This window comes from Chrysochloris asiatica, unplaced genomic scaffold (genome assembly GCF_000296735.1).
Source record: "Chrysochloris asiatica unplaced genomic scaffold, ChrAsi1.0 scaffold00030, whole genome shotgun sequence".
NCBI classification, from domain to species: Eukaryota; Metazoa; Chordata; class Mammalia; order Afrosoricida; family Chrysochloridae; genus Chrysochloris; species Chrysochloris asiatica.
In genome coordinates this window covers 4,561,269-4,576,131 of record NW_006408548.1, presented here as the reverse complement: position 1 = coordinate 4,576,131, position 14,863 = coordinate 4,561,269, and the positions used below count along the sequence as shown (strand labels likewise).

The 14,863-nt window shown below is 40.6% G+C and overlaps 1 protein-coding gene across 2 annotated transcripts in view; it reads right to left on the bottom strand.

Annotated features, from left to right (window-relative positions):
* The window catches only part of OSBPL10 (oxysterol binding protein-like 10), a 528,798-nt gene that overhangs the window by 124,399 nt on the left and 389,536 nt on the right, over window positions 1-14,863 (bottom strand). For both annotated transcript variants that reach the window (XM_006851591.1, XM_006851592.1), the window contains one exon: window positions 7,694-7,904. In XM_006851591.1, coding sequence (XP_006851653.1) covers window positions 7,694-7,904 — 211 coding nt within the window. The remainder of the gene's footprint in view (window positions 1-7,693; window positions 7,905-14,863) is intronic.

Here is a 14,863-nt window from a genome sequence, read left to right as displayed (position 1 = left end):
TAAATTATTCTGCAATGCTAGTTTTTCCTCTTCTCTCCATATGTTACTTACTGATGGAACTTTCCTATATCTTAAGTGTTTAGTCACAAAATAGGGATGGTGACTATGTGGAGTACATCTTTATTAGAAGCAGTAAGCAGCAAGAAAGGTCTAAACAACAGAGAAAGCAAAGAAAGTCTCTGTGTGATGGGTCAGAGATGAACAGTGGGGCCTGGAGAGGGTGCTGGGAAAAGTGAAGCTCAGTGGGAGGAAGAAAGCAGTCAGGTGAAAAATCCATTACACTGTTGCCTATTGGGGGTCTTTCTGTCAAACTCCAAACTGCAAGAACTAACTGTTTTAGTTTTCTAGCTCTGCTGTAACAAAATACCACAGGTGGGCAGTTTCAAAGAACAGAAATTATCTTCTCACATTTCAGGAAGCTAGAAGTCAGAATTCAGGGCTCTGGTTTCGAAAAGGGGAAGATACTTGTCTTAGCTTCTATAACCCATGCTCCTTCGTCCCTTAGTCCCTGTGAGTTGCTCCCTTTCCCTCATTCATGCTTGCTTCTCTGTGCCTAATCTGTTCTTTTTATGTCTCAAAAATCATTCAGTTAAAACACACCCTACATTGATAGGACTGCATTAAGATTGCAAAGGAAACCCTGTTTCCAACTGAGGTAGTGTTAAGGGCTGTCGAGTGGGCGCTAACTCATAGTGACCCTGTAATGGGTTTCTGAGGAGCGTCAGGTGGGTCTGGACAGCTTGCCTAGAAGTTAGCAGTCCAGTGATTACACTACAGAGCCACACTAGGTATGATGGTGTTGTTAAGTGCTGTCGAGTTGGTTCCAACTCAGTGACCATGTATAGGGTTTCTGAGGAGCAGCTGGTGGGTTTGAAGTGCCAACATTTTGATTTGCAGTCTAGTGTTGATCCTATAGGAGTTAGGATTTCAATGCATTTGGGGGAGGAAGGGGCAGGGCACAATTCAATCCAGAACACCAATGTTAATGGTTTATTTATGATTCCCACAAAGCTACTGGAAGGATGAGTTAAGGAAAGCATATTAAATGCTGCTCTGGCCTTCTCCCTTCCCACAGGAGGGCAAGTCAAAAGTATTGCTACAAAATCGTAAAAAGAAAAACTGTTAGATTGTTTCTTGACATATCCTCCATCTAGATTTGTGAAAAAAAACTTGTGGAAAAATTGAATTAAAAGATTAAATAATTTTTCTACAAACTTTTTGTTTGTAGAACACCACTTCTAAAAGTGGTGTTTCTCCTCTTCTACCCTTCCCTGGAGAATTTTGAGCTCTTTGATTTATATGTCAAAACAGTTTTGGTATCCTTAAAGGACTCATATTATGTTCTTTTCAGTTGTTCTTTGAGTTTGGGACTAGAAAAAAGTCTGAAGGAGCAAGATCAGGGCTGTAGGGTAGAAGGGGTAAGGTTTCTCAATGAAATTCTGGGAGGTGATAGTCCTTGCTATCCTTGAAGAATTAGCAGGTGCACTGTTATGATGGTAAAAATTTCCTTGGCACAGGAAGTTCCCTAGTCTTTTTCTCATTTATGCAGTGTTCAGGTTACTTAAAACTTCATCATAAGCCACGAAGTTTTGTCCTTTGCTGTGTTGTTGTTAAGGGCCTTTGAGTCAGTCTGACTCATAGTAACCCTGTATAGGGTTTCCCAGGAGTGGCTGGTGAGTTTGAACCACCAACCTTGCAGTCCAGTGCTTATCCTACAGTGTCACACTAGGAATACTAAAATACAGTCACCATAATCTTCTGAATTAACCCAGCAGATCCCCTCAGAAGTCATTGTTTTGACTGAACCTTTTCTTGAAGGCACCCTAACGAGACTACGACAATTGCATTACTGAGAACATTTGTCTCCGGCCATTCACTGATTGCAGATATGTTTAAAGACATTTTGTTTGAAAAAAGACCCATGTGTGTATGAACTGAAGCCTTAGTAACAATAATTTGTGACTTTGCCTCATACATGTTTCTAACTCTTTTGTCCTTATTTATGACCAAGGTCATTGAGATTCCCCAAGACTCTTCTATCACCTGTTCTGACAGCTCTGACTCCAATGTCCCTTCACAAACATATTTTTCATCAAGCATCCTGTCAGAACCCCATCCTTACCAGGTAACAGAATGCGACTGTCAAACACAAGTTTCTGGTGTGGCACTGTTGGCTAATGACCTGGACTGCAAAGTCGGTTTGATACACAAGGTTGGTGGTTCGAGTTCACCAGCTGCTCCTTGGAAACCCTGTACAGGGTTGCTATGGGTCAGAACTGATTTGACAGCACATAACAACAACAACAATACAAGTTTCTGACTCAAATTTCAACCATGTTCCCTGGGATTAAGGCCTATAAACAGCTGGCTACCAGGAATCACAGAAAACAGTACTTTATACTCACAAAGTCAATACAAAGCTCTCTCTACTAGAATACCAACTCACTGCCATTGAACACGTTCCGACTCATAGAGACCCTGGTATAGGGTGCCCAAGACTATAAATCTTTACAGGTGCAGACCGCCTTATCTTTCTCCCTTGGAGTGGCTATTGGGTTTGAAGTGCTGACCTTGCAATTAACAGTCCTGAGGTTATCCGACAGCAACACCATATGTTGTGGTTGCTGTTAAGTTGTTCCCAACTCATAGAGACCCTGTATAGTGTTCCCTAGGAGCAAGTGGAGGATTTGAGCTGCTGACCTTGTAGTTCACAGTCCAGTGCTGATCCTACAGGGTCGTACCAGGAGTCACCAGACAGCACCCCTTAAAAATATATGGCCACCTAGAACGTGTGAATGTGACCTTCTTTCATAACAGAATCTTGACAGATGTAATCAAGTTAAAATGAGGATGTACCAGATTAGAATGAGCCCTAAATCCAGTATGAATGGTGTCCTTATAATAAGAGGGAAATCTGGAAACAAAGACCGTGAGGACAGAGGTAGACAATGGAGTTTTGTTGCCACAAGCCAAGGAATGAGAAACATTGCTGGCAACCATCAGAAGCCAAGAGAGAGGCATCAAGAGATTCTGCTCAAGTCTCAAAAAGGAATTAATCTTGACAAAAGCTTGACATAGGATTTCTAGCCTCCTAAACTGTGAAAGAACACATTTTTGTTATCTTAAGATACCTGGTTTGTCATAATTTGCTATGGCAACCTTAGGAAATTAACACACTGCCTGAAGCCGATTTCCAAAGAGCAGTCTTTCCAGTTCAGGGTATGGGCCTGCCTTTTCTTTGTAGAATTAGAGGCACACATCAAAGCTGGCAAAAACAGATGCCTGAGTCCCCCAACACTCAATTGCTTCCATCAGGCTGTTGAATTGAATTTAGTAACCACCTAAGAAGACAAGAAAACTTCACAATATAAGCCAAGATATTTTATTAATTATAATCACAGAAGTCTCCATAAACAGAGGTTAAAATAAAGCATTTAAGACCCACTTTATCTTAGTAACAGCATCAGAGACAGGTCTGTGAGCCAAATGCATACGTGGGAGGTAGACAAATGCTATTTTTGGATGCCTATCCAGTTGGTGAGAGTGTTTGAAATAAAAGGAGCATTAGCCAGCAACATTTGTAGGCAAAGGCCCCAAAGCCAACATATTGCCCAGAAGACATACTGACGCACTACAGAAGATGAAATGCTACAAGATCACAAATTCATTTTTAATTCACAAAAAGGATAAAAACACATAATAATAATAATAGAAAAAGCAAAAGGGTCAGAAAGCAAAGAGACTCTAAGAAAGAACAATCAGTATGGATATTTGGTAAGCTGTGTGCAATCTGGACCTTCTGGCCCACTGAACATTCACACAAAACACCAACAGAGTTTCACTTTAATGAGATTTTTATTTCTATCAACGCAGCCTGGCACTCTTTAGTCATAACCGTTATGTTTTTATCGGTGGGAATCAGGCTGCTCTAGCTATTACCAACCTCGAGAGACCAGAAATCCTAAACAAACGCATTTTGTGGCAACATTCCCAGAGCCACCATATTTTTTACTCCACTTGCTTGAGATTCGGGAACTCTGTTTTAACTGCAGGCAATGAAGATGTTTTAGATGCAGGATGTAATTCAGATCCCCCACCCCCCAACAACAAAAAAAATGCATGGATTTAACAGATAGATGTAGAATGTTCTCAAATTAAGGGGCTGTATTATATGCGATATAACTTTTATAGGGATTAAGAAAGTAAAGAAACAAATTTCCTATTGTGATACCTCATTCTCGTATTATCTTTCAGTCAGATTTCTTTGGGAAAGAAAAAAACAACAAAAACAAAAAGAAGTGGTTGGCAAGAGGGAAGGGAGAAGACAACAATATATGAGGGGGAATTTAAAAGCTTCATGAAAAAATGGAATAAAAAATATTGGAGCATTTCCACAAACTCTTTGAATTCCCTCATATGTAGCAAAATACCAGGGACTCTACTTGGTCTCCCCTCCTCCCTAAAAAAACTTCTCATTTTAACCTGTCTACTACATACGAAATTCCATCATTATTTTGGTCCTTGAGTCACTGCCAACTTAGGGCGACCCCACGTGTTACAAAGCAGAACAGTGCTCCAGAAGGTTTTCAACAGCTGCAATCTTACATAATGGAGTCCTGGTGTGGCACTGTAGGATAACCACAAGGTCAGTGATTCAAACCCACTAGCCGCTTCAAGAAATCCTACACAGGGATATGATGAATCAGAACTGACTCGGTGGTACTTAACAACCACTTACATACTAGATCACCAGGCCTTTTCTTCTGAGGTGCCTCAGACCAGACTTGAACCGCCAACCTTTTCAATACTAATCATGCACAAACCATTTGTTCCAACCGGGAGTCGGAGGGGTGGGGGGAGAAGTGAAAGTCAATGAAAATCATTAAAAGAATTTGGAAATTTGCAAGAGACCAACACTGAAGAAAGATTTTGTTGTTGTTGTTGAGGAGTTAAGTTTTAGGAAAAAGAATGTCTTTACAGCTGAAGGTTTCTTGGCAGGAGCCCAGTAGCAGAGGCTAAAGGTTACCATGCAGGAGGAGAGACCATGGAGAGCCTGGAAAAGCCTCCAACTCTGAATTTGTGCCCAAATGGGGGTCACTGCAGCTCAGTCCAGATGTGGAAATGTCAAGGGGTCTCACTGCAGTTACAGCATTCCAGTTCACTTGTCAGACTGAGAACAAAGAGAAAAGGTAGAAAAGCAGGTGTGGGCGCCTTCACTGTGTGTTTGAATACACACCAGTCCTCTCCAGGATTGGACCTTGACTTTCAGGAGAAATTTTGTTATTGCTTGTTGTTATAAAAGATATTAATGGGCAATTGGTGAAATTTAATAAAATCTATAGATTTGGGAATGAGACTGCTTCATGTTAATTTAGTGATCCTGATTATTACAGTGCCATTATATACAAAAGTATTCTGTTTTTTTAAGGATCTAAATACTACAGTCTTTAAAACTGAAGGAACACCATGACTGCAACTTAACTTTTAAAGTGGTTAAAGCATGATAATATGCTTATATTGCTAAGTGCCATCAAGTCAGTTCTAACTCACAGCGACCCTGTACAGGGTTTCTGAGGAGGGGCTGGTGAGTTTGAACAGCCGACTTTGCAGTTCAAATCAACCTTGACGTCTGGTATTTATCCAACAGTGGCACACCAGGACTCCATAAGTTTATATAGGAAGAGAAAACAATGAAACACATATTATTAACTGTTACCTGTTGGGGCAAAGGTATATGGGAATTTTTTATCCTGTTCTTGCAACTTTCCTGTAAATCTGAAATTATAGTAAACTATCATAAATAGAGGGTCGCTATGGGTCGGATCCGATTTGATGGCACTTAACAACAACAACAACAACAATAGTAAATAGAGCTGCTTTGAAAGAATTGTGATGGCAGCAGACTACATCCCTGATCCCATTTGAGGACCCCAGAACCCACTGGGAGGCCTGCTCTGGATTGAAATTAGAGTCACAGGAGGAGGACAGTGGCTGCTACAGTGCTAAGACTGTCCCTCTAGCCGGACTCTGCCATTCAGTCGATGGCCTTGGGCAAATCACTTCATCTACCTACATCTCAGCATCACATCTGAAGAATGGCTATAACATTAAATACTTTGTGAAGATTTCAGAAAATGTGTAGTAATGCCAAACACTGGCAGAGCCACAGCTCAATAAATGGTGGTTGCCTGCCTCCAAGTCGATTCTAACTCATAGCAGCCCTGTGCAGGGTTTCTGAGGCTCTAAATCTCTACAGGAGCAGAAAGCATCTTTCTCCCTCAGGCGACTGGGAGATTCAAAAGGCTGACCTTGCAGTTAGCAGCCCAGCTCATGAGCCACCATGCTACTAGGGCTCCTTCAATAAATCATGTAGATATTCAGGGAGGAACCCAAAATAGCCCCATATAATCTCCTCTGAAATATAAAGACCACTGCTTACTACTCAGATGTACTTTTTAAAAACCTACCCATATTGCCCTCACTCCCTCATTAATTAACTAATCCCTGGGCAACACAGCTCGGTGAGACGTCTGTTATTCTGTTGATTATAAAACAATGATTTTATATGGCCTGGAAACCTCAAGCTATTTTTTACCTTTATTACTAAATTCATTCTTCACTAACAACTTCACTGGAGTCCTGGTATGGAGCTGTAGGATAAGCAGTGGACTGTTAACCACAGGGTTGACAGTGTGAACACACCAGCCACTCCTTGGAAACCCTATACTATACAGGGTCACTATGAGTTGGAATTGACTGAAAAGCATTTAACAACACCATCTTCTTGGAGTCCTGGTGTGGCTTTAGGATATACACTGGACTGCTAACCATAAGATCAGTGGTTTAAACACACCAGATGCTCCTCGGAAACCCTGTACATGGTCGCTATGCGTTGGACTGACTGGAAAGCACTTAACAACAACAACAATCTTATCTTTTTATTGAGTAAATCCGCCTCCAGGAGGGTTGTGATATTGTCAGGGAACATATTACTATCTCTGATGTACTGTACTGATACCACTGGTTGCTGCTGTGTGCCACAGAGTTGGTTCTGACTCACAGTGATCCTATATAGGCTTTCCAAAGTTGTAAATCCTTATGAAAGCAGAAAGCCTCATCGCTGTCCTACAATGCATTGATAAACCACCTTAATTACTTCTGGTATGTGTTCCAGAGAAATCCTCAGAAGATCCATCAGGGAACATGTAGGAGATTGCTCACTGCAATGAGATCAGTGGAGCAAAGAGTTGGAGGCAATGTGGGTATTCGTCATTGGAAAGCAGTGGGGTACAACCTGGTGGACTCATGCCATGGAGTCTACACAGTTAGGAGTAATGGACCAGAAAGTACACAGCACTGGATCTCACAAATGTAATGCTGAGTGAACAAGTAACCAATGGAATGAAATCTACAACTTAATGACAGCAAGTCTGAAACGAGTCCCATGGTATTCATCTAAACATGTCAGTTAAATTTATAATTTGTCAAAGAAAAACATATGCCAGAATGCGAAGGGAAGAAGGGAGTAGTGGATGGCAAGGCACTTAGATACAAGGATAGGTGACTAGACAGTGGATGCCCTGACTGGTGTACAGGAGGAAGGCAACAGGAAACACACACACACACACAGACACACACACACACACGTGTGCACATACACCAGACGGGATTCATTCCAAGCACCACAGCTTACCGGAGGCCCCTGGCCTGTGGCTGGGCTGGCCCACCTGGTGCACACTCTGCTGTAGTAAGTTGAGGCATTCCCCAAGGCAACTGAGGGTGGCAGCAGAGGTAGCTTTCAGGAGCAGTAGATCCTGGTCCAAGGCAGTGAGGGGACCAGAACCTGGGAGGGACTCAATGGCATGCACAAGATTCTTCTGCTGTCCTTCTACCTGGTTCATCATCTATAAAAACAGAGAAGATAGCAATGAAGTGAATGTCAGAAGTCTTTATTTCAACAGTTGGAGCCAGCATTTAAACCATGGAACTGATGAAAGTGGTGTGAGAAACAGTCATTACCCAGCCAAGTGAGCCGAGTGTCAGCTAACAGTGTGTTTAATGCCCACTGACAAGATGCAGTCCCAGGTAAAATCTGTCCAGGTAAATTGACCCAAACCACTTCCACCAACTACACACATCCACAATTCTAATCAAAAGAGAATCTTAGAACATGAGAGCCGAGAGTGCATGGTTTTACACAGCTTCAGAAGGTTTGTCAATAATAGGCACATTAAAGGCCAAAGTCCTTTTTCTAAGTTCTTTTACTATGGAAGGTTATCAGAGACAGTAGTGACGCCATTGTCTTTGTTCCTGAGCAAATTTAATTCTTTACTTTCTGACTCCAATTCTCAATTCCGTGGCAGTCAGTCCTATTCAAAGTTGGAGAAATGGAAGTGAAATCTGGGGCTGGAATTTCTAGCAGTGAGATCACAATGAAGCCAGTGCAGAACCATCTAACCTCCCTCCAAAACCCCAAAATATCCCCCCAAATAGAATCAGGCTTTCCTAACACTGTAAAAGAAGGAGCTCTGGTAGCGTAGTGGTTATGAATCGGGCTGCTAATCTCAAGGTCAGCAGTTCGAAACTACCAGCTTTTCCATAGAAGAAAGATGAGGCTTTCTGCTCCTGTAAAGATTTACAGCCTCGGAAACCCTATGCAGGGTGGCTGTGAGTCTGAACTGACTCCATGCCACATAACCACCACAACCACCACCACTATATAAGATGTCAGAAAGAAGGAGGAAAAACATATAAATTTTAGAACTAGACCTGACTTAACGCTAAGGCAAACCAAGATAACCAAATTTTGTGGCTGGCTTCAACTCAAAATTTATAGGCAAGTCATAGCCTAATTACATCTTTAACTTTGCAAATCAAGGAGGAAAGAACTCAGAGCTAGAAAAGGACTTTAAATGGTTATCTTGTGAAGTCATCCCCCTTCATGTTTTACAAATTATCTTATTAAACAAAATGATGTACAAAGTGCTTAGCACCATGTTTAACAAACAAACAGTCACTTTGGGGCAGGGGGAACTGAAGAAAGCAAGCTGCCCAAAGTCAAAGAGCTGATCAGCATCAGAAGCAGAATCAAAACCAGAGTTCTTTGGGCTCTGGTCTACTGTTCTTCAAGCTCCCCTCACAAAGCCATCCTTAATTTGAAGCACCGTCAGTCTTCTGCTTTGGCACTGTCATACCTGGAGCATCCTTGTCAACATCATGATGTTGTCAGCTGGGGAGAAGAATGATTTCTGACTTGGACACAAAAACTCACATTCCGTGACCAGACTTACTTATCTACTTCCTTTCAAAAACAAATACTTCCTATCTTCTATCATGCTATGTCATCTCTGAAAAATAAAACATTAATTCATTGCAATTCTACTTACCAAAACTGGTGCCATTATTTCAGAATGATTTAAAAAATCAATGTTGAGTGGACATGTTGCACAAACATGGTTTGGAGAGTTCTCGCTGTTAACATATACATTCATCATTTGGTCACTTAGGTGGACTTTTGCAAATCACAGAGATTATACCTAACTATTCCAACTCCTAAAACAATGCCTGCTGCACAAGAGAGGTTCAAGAAATATTCATTCTCCTTCAGGCCTTTGCTTAAAAGTTACCTTCTCAAGAAAATTTCCCGGAAACACCTAATTTACAATTTGCATCTCCAGTCAATCTTATTTTTCTCCATAGCAGTTACCACCTTCCAGGCTACCTCGTCATTTCATTATGTTCATTTATGCTAGTGTGTAAGCTGCACAAGAGCAGGGACCTCCCTGTGTTGTTCACAGATTTATCCCAAGTACCATAAGTATCTGCTGCATGAATGAATGAATCCCTATCATCACTCTTCTCTCATTGGAAGTGTGAGAGGACCCATTTATGACACAAATTCTGCAGAAACCATTTGCCCAAACAGGTTATTACTCACTTAGTATACTATGACTGGAGATCTAGTAAAGGAGCATGCCTCAATGATCTGTTTGGTTGTCAGAAAATACAGCCAACCGGTTAAATTTAGCTGCAAGCAAAATAAAAGGTTTCAATATTCTTGGATAGTCAAGTGTAAGTAGAGCTGTTTCAGAACAAAGTGGAGTTCGGGCTGTTTGCAGTAGTCAGCATTTCTGTAAATTCTTACCATAAAACCATTTCTTACAAAAATGATACATTAACAGCAGGAAAAAAAATATGAAGAGTATCATAATGTTTTTTACAATTGAGGATGATGCTATAACACTTAAAAAAAAAGGTGAGTAGAATCAAGCTATTAGCTATATGGGATATGTTTTTGTTTTTAAATTCAGCAAAAAGAAATAACTATGCTCCAATTATAGACTAAATACTTGTTTTTCACAAACATAAAATACTATATAAATCTTATGTAATAAAAACATGAAATTGGTTTACAGAATCTTCCACTCTATTACAAGAGAGGTACGTGCCCAGAGATAGAATCCATACATCTGTTCTGCAAGAATTCAACAGTATTTATTGAAAGCCAATTGAAAGCCTATTTAAAAAGCACAGAGCTGCTTTTTAAATAGGACATTTGGAAATGGAATGGGAAGGATTTGGCAGCCACCATGACTGGCAAGGGCTACTGGCATCTGATGGGTAGGAACTGTAGTTAGCTGCCCCTGACTGTGGTGACCATGGGGTTATAGACTCGAACAGCTCTATAGGGTTTCTAGGTTGTCATCTTTTTTTGTTAAACTCAATTTTGTTGGCTATTGAGAATATGCACAGCTAAACATATACCAATTCCAGCCTTTTTACATATGCCATCCAGGGGCATTGGTTACAGTCTTTGAGCTGTGCAACTATTCCCACCCTCCTTTTCTGAGTCTATTAACATAAACCCACTGCCCTCTAAGGATCCTGTCTTTCTAGTTGCTGTTGTCAATTTGATTCTACATAGGTAGATCTTTAAAGAGCATAAGGCTCAGGGCAGTCATTTTTTACTAGTTAAAATAGACTACGATTTGTTGTCTATTGGAATCCTGGTGTGGCGCTGTAGGATAAGCACTGGAATGCAAAGTCAGCAATTCAAACACACCAGCCTATCCTAGGAAACCAGATATAATAGGGTCGCTAAGGAGCTCAGGTAGTGTCGTGGTTACGAATTGGGCTGCGAATCTCAAGGTCAGCAGTTTGAAACTACCAGCTGTTCCGCAGGAGAAAGATGAGGCTTTCTGCTCCCGTAAAAATTTACAGCCTTGGAAACCCTGTACAGGACTACACGGCACATAATCATCACAACCACGAGTTGAAACTGAGTCGATGGCACACAACAATAAAAACAACGCTGTATATATATATATTTTTTACACCAATTCATAGATATACAACTTATTAACAATTACAATAATCGGCTGTGCAAGCCTACTCTTAATCAATGCAATTGCTCCATCATTATTAACAGCCTTCCTCCTTTTTCCCCCCCTCTCCCCCATCCATGGACACCCCTAATAAACTTTAATTCTCTACATGTTTGCCTTTTCCTGTCCTTCTATGTAAGTGAGGTCATGCAATATTTGTCCAACTGTGACTGACTTATTTCATTCAGCATAGTATCTTCAAGCTCCATCTGTACTGTAACCATGTATCAAGACTCTGATTCTCCATATCAAGACAGAAGACTCCGTTTCTCCTATTGACTGAGTAGTACACCATTACATGTACGTATGCACCACCTCTTATTTATCCATTCATCTGCTGACGAGATTTGGCTATTGTGAATAGTAGTGCTGCAATGACCTTAAGTGTACAAGTCTTTATTTGAGTTTCTGCTTTCAAGTCTTTTGGGTATATATGCCTAGAAGTGGGAATCCTGGGTCATAAAGAAGAAGATCAGTGGAAAAGAGGAAGACACTCAGGGAGATGGACTGACACCGTGGCAGCAATAATGGGATCAAACATAGGTACAATTGTGAGGACAGAACAGTACCAGGGCAAGGTTTCGTTCTGCTGTGCATACCATTGCTATGAGTTGGAACCAACTTGACAGCACCTAACAACAACAACAACAACAACAACGTCTTTCTATGTATTTGGTGACCATTTCAATGCTGTCTCTGGTGATACTCTACTTAAATTCTTTGCACATTCTATGATAGGATTGTTTATCTTGTTTTTAAAGTGTTCAAAGTTTATAAATATCTTAGTTATTAGATACTTATAGGACATATGGATTCCATAGATATTTTCACTGTTTGATTTTAAGAAGACTTTAGGGGATATTTTGGTTTAAGGTTTAAAGATTTTCTCAGGGCAACAGTTTCAGGGGTTCACCTAGCAACAATGGTTCCAGAAAAATCTAGATTCCATGAGAATTTGAAATTCTGTTTTGCATGTTCCTTTCTGATCAGGATTCTTCTACAGAATCTTTGATCAAAATATTCAGTAATAGGACTTCCATGGCAAGGAGGAGGAGTAGACTGATGCACTGAGCAGGTATCTCTGTAACAAAGACATGGGAGACCAAGTGGAATAGCTATAGATGGAGATCCTGGAAGCCCAAACTTCAAAGGATAGAACAGAGAGATGATTGCGTGCCATCTGGAAAAGGAAACTGAGTAGGAGAAGCAACAGAGAAGAAAAACAAGTGGGCTATAACTGACCTGGAGCAGCATGGTCAACTTGAGCTTTTGAGAGTGGCTATCAATACAGTGGCCTCAGAGCAGTATGCCAACCCCGTGGTACACCCTCCTGTGCAGCCTTAGTTCTGCCTAAGGTCAGAATCACCCTGAACTACGCTACACAAACACTGAACAGAGAATTATGTTTATACTCCGGGTCTCTAATCTCATCTGCCAGGAAGCAGGTGGTGAGTATCTGAGAACACACCAATATAAAAGACCAGTTACACAGAAACATGGCTTCACAATGTCTTGGAGAAAACAGGCAATTTCAGCTTACACAAAGAAGCAAGGGAGAAATAAGTGACTAAAAGAGAGAGTCAGATATATAATACCAAGAACGGCATCAGAACTACTTGATAAGGAATTTAAAAGAATGATATTTATGTACCTTCAGTTGACTGAGAGAAAGATGAAGGAAAGCAAGCAGAAAGGAAAAAACTATATAAGAATTCAGGAAAACACTACAAAAACAAACTGGAAAAAAAAATGAAAAATTGGAAACAATACAAAAACAGCTATCAGAAACCCAGAAAACTAACAATAAAACTTCAGAAACAGATAGTTCATTGAAATGGCAAAGAAGTAGAATTCAATCAATGCAAGGCCAAATTGCTAAGCTTGAAGACAAATCTCTCAATATTCATCTGCTAGAGCAGGAGTGGCAAATCTTTTTTCTGCCAAAATTTATTACATCATTTGCAGGCCATACAAAATTTTCAAATTAAGAATTAGCCTGTTGTGGCACTGTGGGTTAATGCACTGACTACAAGGTCAGTTTGAATGCCTAGGTCGGCAGTTTAAGCTCACCAGCTGCTCCTCGGAAACCCTATACAGGGACATTATGAGTTGGACCAACTCCACGGCACTATACAATAGCAACAACATACTTGGTCAAACATTTAATTAACTCACCCCTAATGTGTGGCACTGCAGGATAATGTGCTGGATCGCAAGGTCAGTTTAAACTGCAAGGATGGCAGTTCAAACCCAACAGCCACTCCTTGGAAATCCTATAAAGGGTTGCTATGGGTTGGAACTGACTCCATGGAACTTAGCAACAACAACAACTATGTGATGACTGGACTTCTGGTGTGCTGCTGTAGGATCAGCACTGGACTGTGAACCATAAAGAACACTCAGAAAAGAGAATGAAAAAGCTCAAGGAAAGTCTAAAATGTATATGGAACACTATAAGAGGAGTAACTTACATGTAATTGGAATTCCAAAACAGGAAAAAAAAAAAATCAGAGAAAACTGTCCAAGAATTATTGGAAGAAAACTTCCCTAGCATCATAAAAGATGAAGAAGTTAAATGAACTCCACACAGGATAGACCCCAAGAGAAAAACACCAAGACATAATCAAACCTTTCAGAAAAAAAGACAAGGATAAAATACTTAGAGCAGCTGGAGGAAAACAAAAAGTTAGCTACAAAGGAGAACTAACAAGCAGAAACCATGCATGGCAGAAGAATCTGGTGGGTGTATTGCTGTGTGATCCTTGACTGACAATTTTTTTTCCTCAAGATTCATTTTTTTATGTGCTACAAAACTTAATTCATCTTTGATGACATAACCAATGCCAATCTGCCCTTTATACTAACTTAATTAGGTCCAAAAGAAAATACGTGAACCCTAAGAGAAATGTAGACTGTTGATCCTTGGAGATACATATAGTGTTAGTCTTCAAGCATTTATTTGCTAAAGGAGCTCTGGTCACATAGTGGTTACAAGTCGGGCCGCTAACCTCAAGGTCAGCAGTTCGAAATCACCAGCCGTCCTGTGTGAGAAAGATGAGGCTTTCTGCTTTTGTGAAGATTTACAGTCTTGGCAACCCAATATAGGGTTGAGATGAGCCAGAACCAACTTCATATCAGACAACATCACCATCACCAGCATTTGCTAAGATGGGGAATTACTGATATAAAGACTCATCAGTCTTGGAGAAAAAAAATAAAAGTGTCAGCTCTTTCCATCTCTATCCTCTTAATGAAGGGTACATATGAGAAGATGCACATGGTATTGAAAGACTGTGCACCAGAAAGCTCCAATAGCAAAGTCCGAGACAGCAGCCTCGCTTACCTGTTCAAGGCTCTGAAAGACTTATCAACTCAAGAGCAAAGCATAATGGGCAACTTAGACACTGGTTACCTAAAATAAGGGGATGATAAAGGCCCAAAGTGACTGGCTTACAAGGTTTCAAGAGGGAGTTCAGTTT